The sequence below is a fragment of the Liolophura sinensis genome, chromosome 6 (genome assembly GCF_032854445.1).
Source record: "Liolophura sinensis isolate JHLJ2023 chromosome 6, CUHK_Ljap_v2, whole genome shotgun sequence".
In the NCBI taxonomy this organism is placed as follows: domain Eukaryota; kingdom Metazoa; phylum Mollusca; class Polyplacophora; order Chitonida; family Chitonidae; genus Liolophura; species Liolophura sinensis.
The window spans coordinates 32,755,593-32,780,956 of NC_088300.1; the positions used below are offsets into that span (position 1 = coordinate 32,755,593).

Below are 25,364 nucleotides of genomic sequence, written 5' to 3' on the forward strand. Positions count from 1 at the left end.
GCTGGAACGAATCCATTTATCAGCAGTATGTCTTCAGTCAAAACTGCGGTACATAAAGTACACAAACAAATGCAGGTATACTTTAGCTGTAATATTTCTGATCTATAGCAGGAATTTCTGATCTACACGTAGCTGTAGGACATAGCTAAATTATTACCATGGATATCTTTAAGATGTTCCTGAGAAATCTTGGACGTAGTTCGAGTGAAGGTTCATGTCGTTGTGTTTTTGAAGGGGCCTTTGCATCTTTGAATGACAAGTCATGAAATCACATGAAACCACATCGCGCGCACACACACACACACACACACACACACACACACACACACACACACACACACACACACACACACACACACACACACACACACACACATACATATATATATATCTTCGAGCAACCTGCGGATGACCGTGTGTTTCCTCTGGGTTCTGTCCCTTTTTCCTCCCATCATAATGCTGGCCTCCGCATAAAGGAAATATTCTTGACTGAGAACACCAATCAAATAAATAAATAAATAAATAAATAAATATTTATATATATGACATTGGGGTAATTATATAAATTGACGTCCAACACATTCACCACTGTATAACTGCTGGAGATAATTTTGTTCTACAAACGTAAATACTTACTGGAGCAGGCCATTTACTGACAAGGCAATCAATGCAATATCCCCGGATTCCTAACACCGAAAACATTTGATCTTTCATCAGGCCAAGTCTCTTACGTTTGCAATTGATTATTTGCAGAAGACAGCTTGTGAGGAATCAGTCGGCTAGAAGTGAGAGCCTCTCAATTAACTGATGATTTACGTGTCTCAAGTAACGGCAAGTGTCCTTTGACAGAGAAGATGTGACTTAATTTTCCATTGGTTGGCGAGGATTAAGTGCCTTTTTTCTTACAGCCCTTGGCTAATGGGAGTCGGGCTAAAGATATATGAACATAGGAGCCTCTGGCACATGTCAAATAAGCCAGAAGAGTGTCGCAAAGCCTGTGGTAAAACCTCAATAACTTCTACCGTGACCCAGCACCCGAGATGTAGTTATTAGGCCAGAGCAGAAAATCACAACCCATGTGCACATAATTCTGTTATTAACCTAGTAATCATCGTCATACTTTTAATGGTGCATACGTTTCTATAGGATGGATTGGGGTGCGCAAAGCACTCGATTGCTTGGTCTTCACCAGTTGTTTGACGCCAGCATCGGCTTCGCTGTCCTCGTCATCTCCGTCATCGCTGTCATCACTCCGAGTACCATTCCACAACAGCGGAGTGTTCATCGTTTCCCCTCGAAAGGTTTCCTTGGTGTTTTGATAGTTGAGGTCCAGAGTATAAGGTGGGCACTGTGATTTGTTACCGTTATTGCTCAGAATGCCACCCGCCAGATCTTTTCCGCGTCCCCAACTCTCCTCACGAGGGTCTTTGTGATTTCCAAGGGCCTCGCCAAATGAGGAGTCACTGATCACTGACATATCAGTCGTGCTGCTTATACTGACGTCTTGGCTTGTTTTTCGATTTGCATCGTTCAGATTTGTCCCCCTTCCTTTCTTGGGCAGAGAACACGAAAATCCGTATTCACTAACGCTTCGGACTCGAGAAGGGTGTTTACCGTCAGCGAACGACGAATCCGCAAATTTCTCTGACTTAGAACCCTGCACGTATTTCATGTCGAGGTCAACGTCGTCTGATACATGCGAGGCCTCCAGAACTGTGCTTAATTTTCTGCCCTCTTTGTTTCGCTCACTACCATGCGGTACTAAAACTGATAGTAAGTTTTTATCAGACGGCTGTGGAGAGGACTTGGGTGAATCCTGCGTTGGTGTATGAGGGCCACTCTGGGGTGTTGTTTTGGGGGTGCTGCTGCCCAGAGAGACTCTCGACCCTCGATGACATTCGGACCACTGTGTCGTTACGGACACATCCATGGAATTCTGCTGCATATTGTGCAGCGCTATACTGTTATTTCTTGAGTGGATGATAGATCTGGATGATACTGCACCTTTATATTTGTTGGCCTGCTTGGTACAAATGCCGTATTTAGCGAGTATTATAAATAAATCTCTCCTGAATTGCTTGGTCAAAATTGCGTACAGGAATGGATTGGCACACGAATTAAGTGGATAGAAAAACACAAGCAGAACTTTGGAATTGGTAATGTCAATAAGAGGCAGTCCTGCTGATGCCGTCAGGCCAAAAAATGCAATGGGTGCCCAGCAGGCAAAGTTGGTGAAGACTAGCAAAGCCATTCGCTTGGCTATAGTGGCGTCACTACTACGCGCGGTAGAGTCACTGCCCCTCACCCTCCAGTACATATTAACATAAGACGCGCAGATCACAATAAACGCTAGCCCGTTAAGAATGAGGATTGTAAGGACGTAAGCGATATCCGTATTGTTGGAAATTTCCATAGGCAAACAAATGCTCACAGTTCCATAGCCACTGACGCCTGCAAGCGGAAGCGTTGCCATGGAAATTGCGTACAGCCAGCCGACGGCCATGATGGCGCAGGCTTGGCGCATTTTCAGTCGCTTGGTAAGATGGATCGCGTGACTGATGGCATACCATCTTTCCAGAGTAATCACGGAGAGAGTGTAAACCGACAGCTCGCTTGAGAAGACGGTTAAAAAACCGGCGGTTTGACACCCACCTTCATTCTGCCAAGCTATAGCATGATTAAAGTATTCCCCAAGAGTATGAATGTCAATGGAAGCCAATATAAGAAGGTAGGCTCCCATGAGAAAGTCTGCAAAAGCCAAATTGCACATAAGAAATTTAGCCACGCTGAGTTTACTGTTGTTACTCAATAGCACTAACATGACGACGGTATTGCCTAGCAGAGCTGCCAGAAGAACGAACCAGACTATGACGCGCAGCCACTCGTACCCCATGACGTCCTCGCAAGGGTTGAAGGCGTCCGGTTCCGGAGTACACTCCACCTTGCGCACGTCTCGGAACACCTTGCCACAGTTCACCAGCGTGTGGCTGTCGTTAGGCGGAATCGTCGTACCTTCATGGTACAGTCCATCTGGGCGATTCGCAATCGGTTCTTCCTCCACTGGTTTATGGCTGTCATCCGGGTTGATCGGTACAATGTGACCAAAACCACCACGTTCGCCTCCGGTGTCCGGATAATGTCCGTCTAGAGACGGTTTAGGGGTGAGATCGGGAGGGAACAGACCGAAGTCTAAACCGGTGCCATTAGCATTAATATCTGGCGAAAGAAAGTCTCCAAAATCAATGGGGTCTCCTTTGTCGTCGAACCCCCAAGCATTTCCCTCGTCTGACACACGTTTCTTTCTGTGGACCCCTTTCCGACGTCCCCCGCCGGAAGCGGTCAACTGCTCCTCTCCGATGGTCGTGTGCTGGTCGGTGGATGGGGACATTGTAGTAGCGCACTTTGCCCTTACCGACTCTTGAAGTCTCTCGTGCTTCTCCCATTCGTCCGGGTTCTGGATCTCTGGGTTCTTGAATGCACAGCAATGGTGGGGGTAGGTAAGCTTGGCCACTGTTAACTTCTGGTACTTGACCACCGACGGGAAGTGCCTCAGGGACGGGGTGTTCTCCAAGAGGAGTTCCTCCAAGTCATCCAGACCAACAGTCGGCAGTGTCCTGATGCTAGTGGCTGACAGGCCCCTGGATAGACAGATATTGAGAAAAATTAGACAACTGTGTGATGCACAGTATCATTAAGAATCATAAGTCTAAGTATATTATGATATTCATACATATGTTTATTTATTTATTTGGTGTTTACGTCGTGCTCAAGAATATTTCACTTCTGGGTGGGAGGAAATTCACGACCATCGGCATGTTTCCGGCAGACTTTTCCACGTAGGACTGAACAGGAAGACAACACCAGCTAGACTTGAACTGACAGTTTTGTTAGCAACAGCCGATGTTGTTGAGCATTCCTTTAAATACCATTCTCCGCATGGGCAACATACGTGACAAACCTTGACGTCACGATAAACAATATGACGCGAAAGTTTTGATTAGTTTTTCTAACCAAAACCATGCTAGGGAGTGTCTCAAACATATAAAAGACGCATGAATGTGGTTGTCATAAAGAACTGGAAAACTAAACAGGATATGTGTGCGTGGACATTTCTTAAGAGTTCTGAATTGTAATTTTTCCTCTTGTAGATCAGGAAATGTGAAATTATTGTACAGTAGCAAAATCAGAAGAAAGACAAATGTGTGGGATACTGGTAAACAGCTAATTATGTTCACACAATACTGTTTTCAAAATTAAAATGATGTAGAATTTGTCCCATGCAGGATAAAATAAATAATGTTTCAACTTAGGAAATTTGTCTCTTCGGGGAAAAATGTCATGAATTTCGGAAAACAATTCTTGTGGGAGGGACAAAAAGTGCTTCAGTTGTAAATCCCTTATTTGGGACTGGAGCATGTTGAAAAATAAATAACAGTCGCAGTTCAAAAGGAGGGGAAAACTTTGAAACTATACTTACAAAGTATTGAGTTCCTTGACGCCTACAAAGGCCTCTTCACCTAGATCTGTCAAAGCCACGTTTCTGGTAAGATATCTGTAAAGACAGAAAGGGAAAGTTATTCCAAAAGTTTATTCGGCATCCAGTAACCCAAACGTAAACCAAAAATGAACGTTCCAACTCCATACTAACAACATATATTTCATAACACACCGATTCCCCTCTCCTCAAAAAAGATATGCATATAAAACAAGACTTGTAACATATCCGATAAAAGCTTAGGGACGCGATGCAGCTGGTTTTGGCCAGAGTCGGTGATTTTCGGACCAAAACACCCACAAAGGCACCGATTCGGAACATATGGAGGCTGAACACTTGTAGCATGGCGATGAATGAATGAATAGTTAACCTTGCCTGAACGCCACTTCGTTGGAATGCAATGGAGGGAAAAAAACACTTTTTGCCGCTGTCGAGCAGGGATGCTTGACCTGTTGCGCATTGTCGTGATGGACTGCGACTGGCGAGTACTACTGACAGTTTTCTGACAACGCCAAACTGCGAATAACTGGCGAAAGCTCCAGACAAGTTGAACCAAAACGATCAGTCTTGACTGAAGAGTTCATTTGGTCACAATATATTTATTCATTTCAGAGGTGTCTTACGCCGTACTCAAAATTATTTCATTTATACGACGGCGGCCAGCATTATGGTGGTTGGAAATCGGGCAGAGGGGGGGTGGGGGGGTGGGGGGAGGTGGAATCCCACGCTGACGTGCTAACCTCCTCGGCCACGGAGGCCCCCATTTGGTCATAAAGTCATGTGTAAGCTGAACTTAAGAATGTGGGTTTTGTATACATCAACTGAAGATAATTACGTGCTTAAGCAGCAAAAATTAAAGGTATACATGTGCCCTACTAAAGCTTACGAAATAATTTTACAAAAAATGATAAGAGCTGCTCAAAGTGATACCTTAAACAATAGTGTTTTGTAAGGATTATACTTAAACCATGCAGGTGTACAAATATCATTTAACAGAGTAGCTACGACACTATTTGCCTGCAAAATACGTCAGCATAGTGCTATGATTAATCTTTTCCCAAAATAAAGCTTTGCATTCTGGGTGGTATACGAATGTCTCTTTTGACACCTAGGTTCTCTCGATTTCAGTCAAAGAACATGCATATAAAGCACAAATTCAAACTTAACTAGAACACCAATATCCAGTACTAAACTACTTAGATCTAACTTACAGCTTATTAACAAGTGCTCCTCGAAATGCCATGTTCTCCACTTGTCTAATGATGTTATTCTCTAAAATTCTGAAACAGAAAAATATACATCTTTTGGATGTTATGGAAAGGTATTTAAAGAAATAATTCTATATAATAATAACAATATTTAAAGCCAGTAAGCATATTCACGGAAGGTAACCATGTTACCCCTCTATTTAAGCTCAAGGACTCATCCCCATTTAAACGGTGATATCATTTCGTCTTGTAATAACTCACAGTTTGAAGGTCTTGACTCCTTGGAAAGCATCCTTCTTCACAGAGGTGATGTGATTGACACTGAGGTCACTGCCAAGGAGAACAACATGTCACGTTCATGTTCATTATAGGGTGATATAGTAAACCTTGGAATAAACTTGATTAAGACTAAATCAGCGATTTATGCTCAAATGGAATCAGAACATTTTCACGGTTTTTTAGGATGAAAAGTGTTTTTTTCACTGTCAGCCAGCAACTTTTACCGTGCACGTGCATGCTTGGTATGAAGATAATGCAAATAATCTAAACTTTGGGCCGGTATGAGTTTTATTGATGAAAGTTTGAAATTCTTGGCGAGAGTGTTGAAGTTGTTAGCCAGTGATGAAACCCCGAGTGACGTCCCTTGCTCGGTAAAAGTATACCTCTCCTTGCTGTAGTAATAGGAAGATCTCGATTTTGACCTTCAACATATGGCAAGATTTTTACGCCTGCTTTCCCTGATGTCGGACATGGTATTCACCAGCGCGATGTCTGGGGCTAAGTTACAGAGCTAAACGGTAATTTTGTCGCTTATGCAAATTAACAAGGATCTGAGGCCAAATAGCAGTCCGCTTAATTCTTTTTAAACCCTAGATGCCGCTTACTCTCCGCCCCACTGCTAATTAGTGCAACAGTGATAAAATGCATTTGAAAAAGGAAATCAGTGAATAAAAAGACAGTGAAATCTTGGATCTGAGTTCATACATACATTTCTTGCATGACTCCAAGGTTCTGGTAACTTGTATTGAATAAAGAGAAATCAGGAACTTCCGTAAGTCCACTTCGGCGGATGTACCTGTGATAAAAAGGTAGATACGGTAAGAAGTCCGTGGATCCCTTGATAAGAAACCATGAAATATATGTTCTCATTCCTGATCTTGAACTGACAAACAAAATTAATACCATTCAACCATTTAGTTTCCTTAAGGGTATTTCATGGAGGCCAATTTTTACTGCGACTGCTTGCGTTTTTAGCTAACTATACAATTATTTATTTATTTGATTAGTGTTTTACGCCGTACTCAAGAATATTTCACTTATACGACGACGGCCAGCATTATGGTTGATAGTAAACCGGGCAGAGCCCACGACCACCCGCACGTTGCGGATAGACCTTCCCACTTACGGCCAGAGGGGAAGCCAGCATGAGCTGAACTTGAACTCACAGCGACTGCATTGGTGAGAGGTTTCTGGGTAGCTAACTATATAAGTTATGTTTAAACGTCTGAGGACTCATTTCGCACAGCGATTTTCGGCTTCTGCATTAAACTGTCCAGATTAAACTCTTAAATATAAGCATAAAATCGATATAAAAATTGCCTGATTCTTTGCTGTGGTAGTTCAATTTCGATCAAGATTGAGCACCAGTTTTTTCTTTTGTAAAGATCGTTACAGTTTTGGAGTTTAGCGCAAAATGGCTTTTAGATGGAAGCGGCCTCCAAGACAATTGTTGGCTTCAATATTCAAACTGACCTTTACAAAAGCATATTTACTATATATCATGTGTCCTTAAATGTGCCTACAGGGTGATCGTAAAATGGTGGATGTTCCTTGGGAGAAAATTAGCCACTCATGTTTTAACAGTTAGAAAAAGTGACGAAGCATACGCGACAGAAAATTTGTCTTCATGGAGCACTGGGTATAAGAATCTGTCTAATCTCGATCGGCTAGTATCTCTCCTTGTCCTGACAAATCTCCGGTTTGCTGTATCAATTTCCGGTCATCCCTACGGCTATAACTGTATGATAGAGTGGATTGCTACTCGCGTGTCCCCGTGTATCGCCACGAGCAGACAAGGGTAGAAAATCGCAAGACTGGCTAAACCGCTAGCATTTGAGTCCAAATAAATTTAGATGGGATGGTCATCAAAAGTCGCTAAGCACCCAAACGTTTAGCTCAGGAATTGGTCGCTCTGACGGGTCGGAATACTTGGCGGTCAGACACTTCGGCTACAGCTATACCGCCCAGACACGCAGAGCTCCTCGGTGTGTTGACACAATGCTGCCACAGTCGGAACCAGTGGATGGCATGCATAAGACGTTTTTTCTTGCCTAAGAAATGTTTCAGGCCTCTCATTTCAGGTGCATTTCTGTACATCATTTTTTGTTCTCCGGTCAGATACCACACACGGATTTATATATAACCAAGACTCAGTATGACAGTGGCATGGTTGAAATTTTAAAACCATTATTGCATCTGGGACCACTTTCCTTGGTTTGTGAGCGCAGTTCTACGCTTTGGGCTCAACATATCCCCAAGTTCATTATTGTTTGCTTCGTATTACATATATGCTGACGTGCCCTGATTCGATTCAGGATTTTTGCTATAAATTTTCCATTCAATATATCCCTAGAATAAAGGCGTAAAACTGAACATATTTGAGAACACTGTTTTTTTCAGCAGATATTTGGCGGAAAGTCTTATTTTTGTGGTTTATGAGGCGGGTAATGTCGTCCGATGTATATAATAAATGAACACGCTAAACAAAACAACAGCACAATTTTTAAAGCAGTAAATATTTGGGCGACAACGAAACAAAACAAAATCAAGGTAAAATGAAAACGACTTACTCTGAAATTTGTGTCCAAAAATCAAAGGCAGTGCGCAAATTCTGTACAGAGCATGAACAAGATTTGTCTGTTAACGCATAGTATACGTCAGCATATTTGCATGACAGCTCTAAGCTTGTGTTGAGCTACAGCTGTCGATATTGGTAATTGCTTAGTGTTAGTTGGCAGTTTAGTGGATGAAATGTATCTAAACGTCCCATACACTTACAGTGTGTGGAGTGACTGGAACGAGTTTAGGACGCCATGACCAATGCTTGTCAGTTTGTCACAGCCGTAGATGGATCTGAAACAGAGAATTTATTTATTCATTTGATTGCAGTTTTAGAAGACCATTTCACTTATACGACGGCATTCAGCCTTATTCTGGGAGGAAACCAGGCAGAGCCCGGCGAAACGCACGACTTTCTTGCTGGCTTGTGTTGAACAGCGATCGCATTGGTGAGAGGCTTCTGGCTTATTGTGCTGCGCACAGAGATCTAAATAAAGCGTACCGGTTTTAAAACACAGTACAGCACTATGCATCTCGTCTTATGAAAGGTCACCAACGACCGTCCGCAGGTTACTGGCAGAACTTCCCACTTACCATTGGTGTTTGACGAGAGAAAAGTATTGCGGCCCTTCTTCTATAATTCTCTCCTATTTGTGTTAATAGATCAAGATGACGAAAGACGCTAATAGACGCTAAACATTGTTTAAATCGTTAAATAAACAGTTCGTCATAAGGCAGCTTTTGAAGCAGACATTCTGTATTGTCAGAGCTTAGATATATAGATCCATTTTTCTGCCATGTTTCAAAGACTAGACACATTCTAAACTTGAGCTCTATGCTGTTCGTCATGTAGCTGTTTAATTACCGTTGGGGGTCTGAGACTGTAATTAAAAGCGATGGTCACATCACGATTTCTTCTGTGATGGATTGCCTAAAGCTGTGACAAGAATACCCGGGCTTTGTTTTCTTATTCTGGATCCCCTACTATGAAATAGCCCTCCCCCTTTACGCAAATCCTTGGAACTATTCCCTATGGCATCGGTTGCAGTCCTGAGAACAGGCGTCTGGGAAGGCAACTGATTGGCTTCCTTGCAGCGTATTCTGGCCAGAGAGACATGCCCGATGATGGAGATACCGTAGGCTAAAGACCATCTCTCGGGCTCTCTTTCTTTCTCTTTACAACAAACTGTGCCGGACCTTCTACAAAGCGTGACAAATGTCAGAGGAAATACCATATCCTAGTTCCCCAGACGGCACTTCAGTCAGCACTTCAGAAGCTGAGCGACAAAACAAACCGTCCAATTCTACAGGCTTAAACACCTCATGAATCACCCATGGAAAGGAGTTGTTACTAATTGAGATCGTGTGATTCGAAAAGTGCGAATCAACAAATTATACAATGACCGTTACTAAATCGATTCTGATTGACTGGTGTGAGAGATGGGCATGTCTAGGATATGCCAAGTCTAAGCTGAATTTTAGGTATGACAGAGTTATTCAAACGGCATTCCATGACTGTAGGGTTTAACCCAGGAAACCCTATCTCCACTGTTGGCCAGTCAGCGTCGATTCTATATCCCTGTGAGTAGTCATAGCGCCTGTCGCGTAAGGGGGTATAGTTAAGCAATTAGCACTTAGCATGAGGTAGGCCAAGTATTGTTCAACGCACTATACTCGAGGAGAGAGGTAAGCAATATACTCGAGGGGAGAGGTGCGGAGGCGTCAGCGTCATGTCTGGCGTCTCAGTATGTTGATGAAAGAATACTAAAGTATTTTAGGACCGAGTTAAACTTAACAGTGACGTTAATACGATACCAGCGAGAAAAAAGAAATTTTTACAGGTATAATGTTTAGGCGGAAAGAGAATAATGCAAACCCGGCATTGTCGCATACCATGCGGTTCGTAATCAACCGAAATATCAGGTTTACTATATTCACCAAAAAATTTCTCGAAAATATCTTCATGAATTCGTGAACCTACATGCTATCATATGAACTGTGATGAATTGAAATTTTCGACTGTGAGGCAGTGGCTTTGTGATAAAATCTGTGCTACGACACACCAAGGGTCAAACCATAGCCTTGACTTTTTTTATACATAAAAAGAGTCACTGTGATATATATATACGGAAGTGCTACATCTTCCAATAGGTGTTTTAGGCTTAATCCTCATCCCTTCCTTAGTTTGTTTCTTTCTACACTTGATCACGAAGACCTGCGATCATTAATTCGGATAAATGTATGTTGACGCCATAAATTTGGTATCTTAATCTGTTTAGACGTTCTTATTTTCTCGACATAGTATAAAACATCAAAGCCTGAAACCACAAAATCTAACTTGGTCACAGCTACAAACAGATCACGTTAGGCTTATACACATAATCACGGTGGTCGCTGGCGCTCAGACTTGCACGGGCTATTGTTAAAAAACAAACTACCTTGAGTGAAAAAGCGATATTGCGAGATATAAACAACACATTCTTAGTTATATAGTGTTAAGATAAAATGCTAAAGACTTGCGTTATAAAATCAAACCGACCAAAAAGAAAGTGGTATTGATGTATGGAAATAGATTTGTATATTATTTGGCCATAGGCTAAAAGAAGATAGGAACCATAGTTCCCCTCCCCCTTTAAGTAGTGTCTGGGTCTCGCTGACTTCCAATGTGTAATCGATGGAGGAGTTCTCAACTTCTCAACAACATCACGCATTCCTGTAAGATTTGTCAATCAATAAATCATTTCACTGATCACTGTCCTTACAGTCTGTTCTAAAACTGCACGGCTTAAAAAAAATGTAAAAGATGAAAATATAAACGCGCTCAATGTGCAAGGCGACACAAAGATCCACTACATTTCAGTTTTATGCTTACGAACAAAATGGAACTCTATTTTAGCTATCAGTAAATTGGAGCCAGAATTTATTCTTCAAAAAAAAAAAGAATGCCCTGTAAATTTATGTTTTATGTGAGCATGAATATTTTCTAAAACATAACTTACAGAATTTCCAACTTGTCTAAACCAACAAAGGCGTCCTGTTGAAACTCTTCGAGTTCCGTGGCATCTTTAATGTATCTGAAAAATTAGTAGGTTACATAAAAGCATTGTAGTCGTGGCATTCCGTGAGGTCTCTCATTAGCCACCATGATCTGCACTCCACCTCTAAATCTCCCAGATCTTACAACAATCGACAGTCTGGCAAAGATCACTTTTAGTGATGGCATGTATAAGATCCTAAGTACTGTCACGACCTCTTGAATAGTTGATGCTGTTGTTATTGTAACAAAGCTGATGCCTTTGTCTATTACTTCTTAAAAATACATTCAAGATTATTTACTATTCTTGAACACGGTGAAAAAAGCGGATTTTATAAATAAATGAAACCCTATGACGAACTAGATATGATACTAGTGCAAGAGTACTAAGACTGGAGATGAGCAGTACATATAAGCAGCACATACAAACAAAATAACACTTGAACTTACAGTTCCTTCAGTTCCGGAAGATGGACGAAAGCGTTAGATTTGATGACCTTAATCGTTGACTTGCTCAGATGTCTGTAAAAAAACATAAACTGTGATTAGTAAAACAATTATATTACAAAACACACTGGTAACCAGGGTGCCAAAACGAACACACATTGGTGAATTATCATGAAACAGATTTGATTTAGTTCAAAGCAAATTGAATAATAATTAAATTATTTCCTGATAATTTTCAGCAGATCACGTTACACAATGAGTAAGTTGGAATGTCATTAATCACAAAATAAGCAACAGACCCCGGGATCACGAAGCAATATTAGACTTAAGTCAAAATGTCGGTTATTAAATTTGATATTTTCCATTCTGTTATTTTGGCTGAAATTTGTCGTACAATAACTTACTATTGTACGACGGGGCCAGAAACTCAGAGAGCGAAGAAGTCTGGCCCCAACTGTTCAAAAGAGTACGAGAACTTTAATACACTTTTGAAGAACTTTTCCCTAGTCACAAGAGGACGATTATCGCATTGTTTGGCGTCACCACAATACACTGTCGTTTGTTTTTAGAAGACGGTTAGAATGTTGGGTATTATTGCCAATAAGTGTAAAAGGCACTGTCAATCAATAAATGAAATCAATCTTTCAGTTCACATCAGCAATAGGGTTGTGTCTTACTTAATATAAAACGCTACAGCGTGGACAGTAAAACCACTGCAGGAACGTCAGTGTGAAAGACGATAAACTGTCCATGTAAAAGCTAGTGGCAAATAGTGGCAAATTAGGGCAAGTGCAAGTCTTATGTTGTTAAATGCGGCCCTTCAAAATTTCAGAAAACTTATCTTGAAGAGCTAAACAAAAGACGTCCAAATGAAGGAACTAAAATCGGTCGATCAACTAAGTTTATTTCATACATTGCACTTTGTGTGCAGGCTTCACATAAATGTAGAAGACAGATGAATGTGGTGAAGTATACGACTTGGTCATTATCAGAGAGAAGGTTGGACACGAAGCATTATCTCATTACAGCGAATTGCTGGTCTCGATGGTCACTGGTAGAAGACGTACAAATGGATAGGCAATGTGCCAAACGGACAGAAAGCCAAACTTGTAAGGGCAAATGTTATGAGAAGACCAATGACCACATACGAACATCGACAAAAAAAGTTTCCCAAAATAGAAATGTAATCAAAAAGTTTTTGTCCAACCATGTGCGAGATTTTTACAGCTACTGGAAGGCAAATGTACTTGTATTTCCAACAATAACTATCATTTTCATTTCATTTCATTTGATTGGTGTTTTACGCCGTACTCAAGAATATTTCACTTATACGACAGCATTATGGTGGGTGAAAACCGGGCAGAGCCTGGGGGAAACACACGACCATCCGCAGGTTGCTTAAAGACCTTCCCACGTTTGGCCGGAGAGGGAGCCAGCATGTGCTAGACTTGAACTCACAGCGCCAACAATAACTATCTTTAGATAACTGAGAAATCATTCTACTTGACAAAACAGTAAAACTCGGTCCTTTTGACGGTATTACCTCACAATCGACCTTGGTCATGGCCTTATTTTCAAAACGATCACCTCGAAGAAAAAATTAATTGCATAATATTGCATTGTATTATCTTTGTTTTCAGGTTTTGTGACCTGCTTTAACTTTTCTCCATTACTTCTTTGTGTAACAATTCCTTGACAGAGGAAGTATTGATTTTTATAAAACCTCCATGACATAATTCACAAAACGTAACTCTTTTCCCGTCACGCTCGACGCCTTATTATGTAACCTCTTTACCGTTGTAATCCAAACATCAAACAAAGGTGATCCCGGTAGAGAGCTGTTGTTGCACCATGAGGAAACATAGCCTACATGTCGGATATTCCCTGACAGGGTTCACCCTGCCCAAATGGACATTGATTGCCCGTATTATGATCATTCGCGTGACAATCCACACCGTGTTTGGCTTTCACTATTGATTACTTTTCGTTGTTGTTCCAAGGAAGCTTTTTCAACTTAGCGTTTTACAGATATTTCCATAATCATTGATCTTTCCATCAGAGCTACCACTCTGGCTGCACTGAGCTTCTATTAAGTTCCAGTTTGCAAGGGACAAGAACTGAAGTACGTCTGTTCAGCTGGGAACTCTACAGCTGTTCTACCTTCATCGTTTGTTTTACCCGCCAAATAAGTCATTTTCTGACTGATATGGTTTTGTATTTATCACCCAACAGTTCATAACGCCAATACGACTGCAGGTAATTTCGAAAACATGCAAGTCTTTTAAATACAGGAAGTTGTGTTAAATGCTTTAAAAATAAAATGCAAAAATAATCTCCACATAACTTTCCGCGTTGGAAATTTGCAATGGTTAATAGATTTCCATCAGTTCAACCGAAAATCTAAAGACTAAATTTGGCAATATATTGCTTAGTTATATTTTCTCTCAATTTTCGACTTTCCTTTTGACTTTTCTAACAACTAAAATCGGAGTGTCCACCTTACTAAATGTCGACAGAACAAACAAACAAGAAAGGTAGACATTTATAGCTGGCTGCATGAGTTTTTCTTAATTTTGTAGCAACATTCGCCTTCTGTTATAACTCGTCCTCTTGCCCACAAGGAAATATCATACTGTCATGAGCTGAGACCCGAGATTTTCCATTACTACGTAACACCTGAGTCCTGAGACATGCGCTTCGCCAAGCGGTTCTTCTCTACCATGTAACTTCAATGGAAAACAGTTTCCATGTTTGTGCATTACGGATTAAACTGTTTCTGCTCACGAGTTAAGCAGAGTAAAGCTGTCGTTACCCATATGATGAACCATTTCACATGGTTACTCCAGTACCTTTCTACCTTGGTACTGAGTCGTTGTGTGAGCTGCTGGTGGACTAAACACACCAGAGGTTTGCCCTTTGCCTTGTTTTAATGCGATTATAATGCGATGACAACACATCATTTTTAATAACGCTAAGTAAGTGACGCCCTACAAACTGAGACTGCTTGGATTGCCTAATAGTGAGAGCATTCGACTCTAAGTCGGAAGACTTGGGATTAAATCCAGGTGGGGTCACGCTAAAAACAAGAAGACACGGCATATACATACACGTAATTATTCTTCGTTGTCGTATGTCTGCAGAATGGGGTCCTCTTTTTTATATTGCCATGTGTATTGATATTCGGTTCACCAGACCCAAGAGTAGGAAATTATTACTGCCAATCTGAGAATTGAAAAACAACCCTGTGCAACAGCAAACGATCAGCAGTCTGGAGCAATGTCCCCTGTTAGCATTTCATGTATTTGTGCAAACATATATTGGATTCATTTCTATTTCTATGTTCAGTGTTTCTATTACAGCTTAATGACAATCTGAATAAGAAACAACATGTTATATATGGTGCCTCTTGTAGCATGAGATCTTTACATACTAACGGGAAAGACGTAATCGTCCGTTACTTTTGAATCATAATCTGATCGGTTAGGGTCTGTAACGCTCGTCATTTTCAAACTGTATCTAATACCGCTTAACCTGGGGCTAGGGGCCGTAAAGGTAGCCATGCTAATTACATCAGCATGATGCCTTTATGAACAGTTGCAATTAAAGCGCGACTGAAATGCTTGTTTAGCTGTTATTTGACATAGAACTCATTCACGGACTACGAATTTGAACTTTGATATGAAATCCATGCCTGGAATATTCATTATCTGCCCGGCATCATTGAAAACTGATGATCGCTTCTCTCTTGTGTGTTACCGGCTTTATTTCTTATTTGTATAATTTCTTACATACCTTTGTCTTCGGGAGTTAGTGTGAAACGTTGTTGTGGAAATGGATCTTGATATTATCGACTTGGAACGCCTTTTACGGACTACGAATGGTATAGGAATGTCGGACTTGACGCTTATACGTATAATTATTAATTGTTATGACTTGTTTGGTTATTTTTATTATTTCTCGCATTTACAATCCTGTCACAAGCATCTTAATTCCAGTGCTCAGTATACAGAGACAAAATGATTTATTTATTACTTTGATTGGTGTTTTACATTGTACTCAAGAAAATTTCACTTATACCACTGCGGCCAGCATTATAGTGGGAGTAAACCCATAACCATCCGCAAGTTGCTGAGAGACCCCACGCACGACCGGGAAGAAAGCCAGAATGACCTGCACTTGAACTCACAACGACAGAATTGGTGAGAGGCTCCAGGGTCATTCCAACGCGCTGACACGTTCAGCACCTCGGCCACGGAGGCTCCCACAAATTGATATTCAAGACCGACAATGGTGTGTGACAATAGTCATTAAAATAAATTAAGCCATTGTGTACATGTTGCATTACCTTAGATAATATTCAGTTAGATCTATGGTCCGGTCACCATATATAGGGATGGGAAGAAATCTTGGAATATATGCACTTATCCAGCTATGTTTAAAAACAATGACAGCATTTCGTTATTTTGTCCAAAATGTCTTTATGTCTCAATAAAGTTACGGGCTAGGAATACACATTCAGTTTAGATAGATGAATTGATAAACGAATAGGTTTGCACTAGAAGTGTGGACTATCGAATGATTTTGAGATAGAGGTAGGTGTTATCAAATGGATTTGAACTGAGATAGAGGTATGGGTTATCGAATGATTTTGAGATAGAGGTATGGGTCATCAAATAATTTTGAGATAGAAGTATGGGTTATCGAATGATTTTGAGATAGAGGTACGGGTCATCAAATAATTTTGAGATAGAAGTATGGGTTATCGAATGATTTTGAGATAGAGGTATGGGTTATCCAATGATTTTGAGATAGAGGTATGTGTTATCGAATGATTTTGAGATAGAGGCATGGGGTATCAAAGCTTTTGGGTTAAGGTAGGTGTTATCAAATGGATTTGAACTCTTGGTTTGGGTTAAGAAATGAACTGAAATCAGGGGTATGACTTAACACAAGGAGGTGATACAGACCTTCGTGCATAGACGTGATTCATATATACATAATCGCAATGACTTGATCGTTGTATGTGTATAGTTGGGTGGCTATTGTGGCTTCCATAAATTTGGACTCAACGCTTTAGCAGCGCGTTGGATGTGGCGATTGCTTCTCGGATATGTTTTGTGATATTATATATGATGGGGAGTATCCTTTACATGCAAATGTATTACACAATAAACTCGCTGACGTGTCCAGTCATCTTTCATCGTGTTCAGATCTGCATGGCGTCTGCCAAGGTTATACTGACACGTGAAATCATATTATCTGAGCTGAAGACAATCACCTTTAGCAAAATGTTTCCAACCGTGCAATGGTGTTTCGTGTTCTGTCAGTTTGCCATGGGGGATCCGCACTCCGCAACAGCTCTTCTCGATAGCCCATACGCAGCCGCGGGCGTGTGGCTGGGACCCCTACCTATTAGAAGGCACGCCCTTGTTTAACTGTTATGTGGCGTCATTCAGATTTGCTAAACAAATGACAACTCATTAGCCACGCGAGATACACATATGTTACGTTAACAATTTCTTTTCAGAAACAACCTGGGATTCTTTATGGGTGGGTGGGGCTTGGGAAGCGATGTAGAAGACTGTACAGAGGCAATGAACTACTGTTGTATTCATTCATGGCTATATGATTATAACGCGTTATTAGATAATATAACGCTCATTTATTTTATCTCACTGGCCAGAACATCATGAAAGACTAAGTGCATCTTGCTCATGAAAACACAAAAGCATTTTACAAACACATCTACTGAAACCAGTTCGCCCACAGCTACAAAACTGCTACCCTTATATTGCTTGATCTAGCCATCTATAAGCACTGGCTATACTTGGCTATAAAGCCTAGTACATAGACCTTGCAAACATCGTTAACAAGGTACACCTGTTATCTCAACTGAACAAATTTACTCGGTTAAGCATACATATGATCTAAGATATAGGGCCAACACGTAGATATCAAAAATAGCTGCATAGTTTGCCCAATCCGCTTATCTCTTGTCTGCTGTTGCATAGCTACCAACATTATTCATTGCCTGTATGGTTACATGTACTTTGCAGACACAAAATGAATATCAATAGTTAATATTAAATCATAAAGGGTTTTTTTGTTTTTAAATTCACAACTACATGTTGTGAAGACTGTAAACTTCTGTATGCAATAAGGCTTCTGACAAAAATTATTAGACAGTCTCAGTTGCTTAAACGATGTAGGAAATGACATAATAAGTTAAATTTTGCAGAGGTTGTTGAAGGTGATACAGAAAAGAAAATATGCATGCAATTTCATGATCCATGCTTATTGCCAAGAAACATACGCGAAATAAACAATGATTTAATGCGGCATATACACTCAAAGCCTTATACGGATTCATCTTAAATATGTATACGTAGGATTGTACAAATACAGTGTTCTTATCCTTTCCTCACTAGGACGACATATATCACTGGTGTAATGAGATATATTGCACTCCCAATGTCACTGTTGTTCGAAATAACGAGAAAACCTCCGAATGAGGTATTTCTGTGTTCGCCAGAGGATTTTGACACGATTGTTCAAAATGTTTAAGAAAGTTAGATATCCTGCACGGTATTTCAGGAGCTGATTGAACTGATAGCGAGAGGGTTTGTATTACCCCCTGGTGTCACATACATCTGACAGGGGGGACGTGTGAGGGCTGATAACACAAACATACGATTCCAGGTGCTCGTCTCGAATCAAATTTAATGGCATGATTGCGGTAGACATCGAAAAACTTTTCCAGATGCTCGTTTTTTTCCACGTTTGAAATTTACGACTACTGCGAAGGGTTGACTTTAAGGACGAATCAAATCCCACGAGTTTGTGTCTGAGGCCGTCAGGGCAAAGGTCATCAATCCGAATTAGCTAAGGACTGCCTGCTGTCAGCAATACTTCGTCACGACAACAAGCCATAGCCTTGTATCTGTAAAACGGATGTGCACTGGTTAATTTCCCAGGCTGTGTCCTAACCCATGTGTCTTTGCAACGAGTAATATGTTTCGTTCCGGCCTTTAAACGAGCTTTTGTCCACATCATGGAATTATACATCTGGGACTTAAACCCGCTCTCCGAGTTCCGTTACGGCAATCTAAGGGATCTGGCGTAAATCTGCCCTTGGCTTTTCTTCAGGTGACGCCGCAAACATCTGAGCATGACACGACCGTAGAGGTCTTTACAGACTGGCGTAGTTTTCAGGAGCTTACATCTAGACGTCTGTAACAAGCGATTTGTAGTTAGTTTATAGATTGCACGCGATTTAGGCTTCAGTAGAGAGGATGAAACAATCTTGGAGTCAGTATGCAAATTAATCTATACTTTACCTGAATGGAAATGTAGTCTGGATAGAAGACGTGGACGCATAACGGCTGCGTGCAACACATACATGCTTCAGTATTTCAGTTCTATTCAAAAATTTTCTAAAATGACTCAAATAAGGCGAAACATGATTTAATATATAGATTTTGTTTATTTCATTTTGGGACATGGTTTAAATAGGGTGCGACTTGGTTCAGTATTTCGGTATTATTTAAACCATGTTAGACACTGGTTTAAATAAAATCGAAATATTAAATCATGTATCGCTTTGCGTGATTTGTTGGAGTGGGCACAGTATACTTTACACGGAGACATGATACTTGCATTGTGATGTATATGTCATGGTTAGTGTTAAGAGAAAAAAAAACCGTTTTGATTACGCAGGCAATTGCTAAAGCTAGTACGATTCACGTAGACTGAACTTCCCGTGATCCATCCAAACTCAAAAGCAGCTCGTTTGTAAACGATCCCAAAAAAAAAAACGCTTTTTATAACAGCGTGTTGTACTATTACTAATGTGTTATGTAACGCTGACTAAAACTTTCGTGATAATAATGATGGGTTTTGTCACAAACTTACGTCGATGGAATTGGTCGTTCCAAATTCAGGGATGTCAAAATACCTACAATTCCTATTTACGACCACCTCAGTTGTGAGAGGGTTAAGACTTAAGAAAATTTAAAACTCCTGGATCAGTCTTAAACCATTAAATATATATACAGTAAACAGACGCATGGTGGATGTTCAAAGTAACGGTTTGTACTAACCCATGTACACGGTAACCAGGAACTGAATCGCCCCGCGGATGTGTTTACGGTAAAGGCGAATAAGCGGCCGAACCGCTATGATACATTATTCCGCATCTGATCGAGGTGTTTGTGTAACACACTGAACCACAGCTGTCGTTGACAGGCGAAAGAAATGCCTCCAAGGCCTTCTCAGCAGCTTTTGCCGATTCCTCAGAGGCGAGTTCGGTGAACTCGTAGCCTGACAGAGTGCTTTAATCACATCTGTACAGTACACACACCGTGTCCCTAGACGTGCCACTTCACTGCGTGCGAGTCTCGACTGTACTATGACTATAAATCTAAGTAGTCTCTATACCAAGCAGCGCGTTGGGAGAATCCAAAAAGAACAACACAAAGATCAAAGAAAACTTTGTGGAATCAAATCTGAAAGAATGTAGGAAAATCTTTTGTTTCTTTGGATTAACTATATCTCAAGGAAAGAATCTGTAGTATGGTTTAAGCACCAGTGGCTTTTTTACTTAACAAATATCAGTTTTAATCACGACGGATTGAAAGTACAGCCCATCAATTCTTGTGTTAAATCTATTTAAACCATGTATTGTAATTTCGGATACAAGACCAGGACAATTTTAAAGTAGTTGTTTATTACTCCAGCCAAACTTTTTAACAAAAAAGTAAATTAATTTTACTCTGATGTACTTAAAGCTACCAGCCGCTGTCGTATTCGGATAATCTAATCAACTCAACCGTGTAATTGGGCACTCATAAATCACCAATTTAAACTCTACATTGTTGGCAAAACAGGTCATACGAGCCTTCCACAGCATGTAGAATTGGAATATTAGAACTCTGTGGATTTGTTGAGTTGCACTACAAAAGATTTCAGCAGCAAAGGGAATAGTTCTGGGTGGAAATGAAATTATTAACTTTGTCCAACAGCAATAGGGACCTTAATTTTCTCATCGACTGGATGTCTGGGCGACTGGGTCGTAGGTGTGCGAGATTTGAACCCTCAGTTACCCCGACTGCAGGGAAACACCGGTATTACCCTCAAGGGAGTCGGATGAAATACCCAATTTATCCAAGCTGACCATCGAGAATCGGAAATTGTGACCCCAGCGAATCTGGGAATCACGGAAGAGAGTACATCATTCCTGGCTGCAGCGACGCTAGGAGACGGCTTCCGAAAAAGCGCATGGCTGGAGGACTCCAGAACGTACTGTTTGCTCTAATATATCACAATGGCCTTTATACTCACTTTATTTCATTGCAATTTTTAATATGCTGTGCAGTTTGCCGGAAGGCAGGAGAATAGACTGTATTGTTTAATCGCCTTCTGTTCTCATATTCACCCAGTCCTAATCATGTGAGACTAGTCCGAGTCTAAAGAAAGCAAATGTACAGACATCTGATACGAACCCTTGTTCTCCAGGGTATACAACAGATGATAACTATTATAGTGCAAACGCCGTAAAGGCTAGTTTGCTTCCCGCAATAGGTTTGAACAAATTAAGAATTGAATTTGTCAATATTTTCATGTGAATAGGAACACAATCAAGGCGACAGCAGTTATTCCTCCTCAAGAGGCGTACTAAAACACGAGTCGCCAAACTCATGAAACACCGCGAGACTGAGACACGTCCTGACTGAGAGTCCAGCAAGGAACAATCCACAAACAGCTGAGCAATGGAGGTTTCCCTGCGCTCACCTAGATTGCTGGCTCTGGCGTGTATAAAACAGTTATTGATCCCAGGGGTATAGAAAGGTCTGAACTTAATATTTTCAACAATTGGTTGTCTACGTGGCGGGAACTGACGTGACTAGACTTTGTTTCGTGGAGATAGCCGCCTTATCGGAGCATGTTTCCTCAAAACACAGACCGTTCTCAGACCAATACCGATTCGCGCGATGTGAGCGGACAAAAGTCCAAACAGCTCAATAAATCTGCATACAAGGATGTACGCAGGCTTTGTTTATCTCCTCTTTCACTGAAAATCGTGATTGACCAAAATAATGTAAACATCACGACTGAGAATCCACCAGTTTCTCCCAGCTTCCACCACCATTTGTACAAAGCACGCTATTTCGGAATTCCAGAAGACATTTGTCCAATCTTTGACAGTCCTAATGCCTGACGTGCAAGACCACTTCCATTACTCATCGCGCCGATGTACCTCATCTATGATCGAGAAATACATAAAGCGTGGTGCGTAATTGATTAATTTATTTGATTGGTGTTTTTCGCCGTACTCAAGAATATGTTAAGAATATATACGACGGCGGACAGCATTATGGTGGGAGAAAAATTATGGTTGGAACCCACGACCATCCGCAGTCTGGGGACAAACCTTCCTACTTATGGTCCTTAATTGATCGAGATGTCGTAGAGTTGTGATTGTTGTCGTCATTTGTTGGATTTCTTAAATTCGACGTTTACTCCGAAAGGTCAAATATCATATTAGCCCGCTACTCTCTACACTGGCGGACTGGTCCCGACAGCACGGTTTGTACAGCGTCCTCTTCGGGGGACGGCGGATTCAGGGTTAATCCTGGGCCTGGTTACACCTAAGGCCTTAAAAAAGAGGAAGTTGTAACTACCTCGCATGACGTTCAGCATCATGAGGACAGTGCAACGACTGGTTGACTCATTAAGAGGATAATACAACGACTGATTGACCAGTATCAGTATAATAGCTCGGGCGGGGCCGCTTACTTTTCTTCGGTATGTGGTCTCAGTGAAGCAGCACTAGATAAAAGAGTAGTGGAAATACATCCTGCAACAAGGAGGCACATTACATACAACTTAAGGATTCCTTCGTTGTTATGTGACTGGAAAATTGTTAAGTACGACGTTAAACCTAAAGAACTCACTCACTCACTCTACACTGGGGATTTACAACACATGTTTACATGATTTAGATAAAATATGGCGTCAATTTTCTTTCGCCTCATCTAAAGAACATATTGGCGCCTAAATTATCTGTTTTCACCTCATCTTTGTTAATAATAATGTGCAACATGTGCACTGGGCGTATGCCGCACACTTTTTTCAAAGAACCCTATGTAACCAATTGTGGCGAACAGATGTACGAAACTACACGGTCCAATGTCCGTATCTAGACTTGATTCCCATCAATTCCCATTGCGCCCTATCTCAAATGTGGTTTGTACCATCGCATCCTCAAGTCCACAGATAAAATCACCATATACAGAAGCTCTGAGCCTAATGTACACCGGTTTGATTTACTGCGCAAGTAAGGAACAGCGATAATGACTCTGGTACTGTATCGTGTAGCAGTAATACCTTCTTGCTAATCCCAGCTTTATGAGCTACCCACAACCGACTCTTGCACCGCCGTACCGATATGGTACACCACACACGTACACCGGTTGAAACAGTTGTGGACATACTCTATTTCATTGCTCTCCCGCCCGGCTTAATAGGGCCAGTAAAAATGTTTACAGAAACCAGATCGCTACTGATCCGATCTTAATCAAACTACAAAGTCAGAGGGCAATTCCCCAAACTGCAGTGCTGCACACCTGGAGCAATCGGGGCGTCGTGAATTGAAGACCTACGGGTTGTAAGCTAGGGCACAGACGTTACACTGGCGGGCTCTTTAATAGAATAAAGTACAATACGATGGGGGTTTCCGTTCAGCTTTGGCGAGTCTGGCGAGTCAATTTGGTTATATGGAAACGTTAACTGTAGTTCCGATAACAGTCCTGTGGAATATTTTACCCTTACTTTTGATTGGAGAGCATGAATAATTACACCCAATAGAGAGAAACTCGGCAAAACTGCTATAACGGTTAATTCATGAGGCCGTAATAAGACAGACAACATTCCTTCCGGTGTCTGGTGCTTTCTCTAGCGTCTGGCGATCTTTCTGGCGTCTCAGAAGCTGGTTAACCGGCGACAATATGTACCCACATGCAGAGAGGAAGGAATGGCAACCTTTTTGCCTTCAAATAGACATTTCATCAAAGCGGTCGACCAAACGGTCTTTAAAGGTCACTGCCACGCGAGATACGTCCACTTCCAACCAAGCTATTGCCACTGCCAAGCAGATGCATGTTTGTCACTGTCAAGCGAATTTATTGTTATTGCGACAACTGCAAAGACTAACGGCCAGTGTCAAGCAGACTTCCCACCACTGCCAAACAGACTTACGGCCACTGACAAGCAGACTTACAGCCACGGTCTGGCAGACTTACGACCAACTGAAGTAACGGCCACTTAGAACATGCATGCGCCATTTGACGTGACTGTACGCCACAGGTTGGTGTGACTCTACACCACAGATGTGATGTGAATACACTCACGGTGCGTAACAGAAATGACGTGACTGTGCCTCGTAGATTTGGCGTGACTGTGCCTCATACATTTGGTCTGACTGTGCTTCACAGATCTGAATTGAATAAATTTACGGTGGGTCATAGATTTTGGCGTGTCGAGTTATCTTGTAAGCTTAAGCTGAACATTTCTTAAATGAACAATATTCCCATAATCTGCATGCAATTTGTATAAGAATCGCCGTTAAGTAAATTCTGATGTGTATTAATAGCTCAAGTTGGGTCATCACCAAGTCGAGCTGTTTCTTCAGGTAGAGCTTAAATAAAAAAAACGGGGGATAATGAAAAAAAAAAGCAATACCCAAAATCATGTAGCATATGTCCAAACTAACAAAATGCTTTTCGATGGTGTTACGAATCCCGTCTTTAAACATTGTATTGTATATATTTTTTATTTCTTCATGAGTCATTGTCTTACCTACATTTTCCGATTTGTTTACGTTATAGCCTGCACTGTAATTGAGTTCAACGTTCTCGAGGCTTCGGTGTTTAGTTTAGTGTCGTAGTACATAGAGTATACATTCTGGAAATAGGTATCGGTGTTGTAAACATGTTTACGCTCAAACCATCCAGAATTTTCTTTTACTTTAGTCTATAAATATGAGCGACGGAGTTGTGAAGCTCACAGTTATTTACTGATTTTAGTCCAGTCACATTTGTTGCCATTCACTTTAAAGGATTTGATGTGTTTCTTCTCTTTCTATTTTTGGAAGACGTTATTTTGGAGCTTGTATCGCTCATTGTTTCTGTGTACCATTACGTACACTTCATCCCAATTACTTTGTGTATATTTCCGAGGAAACATACATCGACAACTCGACATCACGGACGCTACTGTCAACCCGTCCGCCTTGAGAAGTTACACATTCACAGGCAGTTGGGGAATAAACCACTTATTGGGTTGT

At 41.1% G+C, this 25,364-nt stretch overlaps 1 protein-coding gene across 1 annotated transcript in view; it reads right to left on the reverse strand.

Annotated features, from left to right (window-relative positions):
* Nucleotides 1-1,002: 1,002 nt before the first annotated feature.
* LOC135467109 (thyrotropin receptor-like) overlaps nucleotides 1,003-25,364 on the reverse strand; it is a 108,400-nt gene continuing 84,038 nt past the window's right edge. The window contains exons 2-9 of the mRNA XM_064744869.1: nucleotides 12,026-12,097; nucleotides 11,541-11,615; nucleotides 8,761-8,835; nucleotides 6,692-6,778; nucleotides 5,965-6,033; nucleotides 5,707-5,775; nucleotides 4,478-4,552; nucleotides 1,003-3,638 (exon numbers count right to left, since the gene is read on the reverse strand). Coding sequence (XP_064600939.1) covers nucleotides 1,115-3,638; nucleotides 4,478-4,552; nucleotides 5,707-5,775; nucleotides 5,965-6,033; nucleotides 6,692-6,778; nucleotides 8,761-8,835; nucleotides 11,541-11,615; nucleotides 12,026-12,097 — 3,046 coding nt within the window. The 3' untranslated portion in view covers nucleotides 1,003-1,114. The remainder of the gene's footprint in view (nucleotides 3,639-4,477; nucleotides 4,553-5,706; nucleotides 5,776-5,964; nucleotides 6,034-6,691; nucleotides 6,779-8,760; nucleotides 8,836-11,540; nucleotides 11,616-12,025; nucleotides 12,098-25,364) is intronic.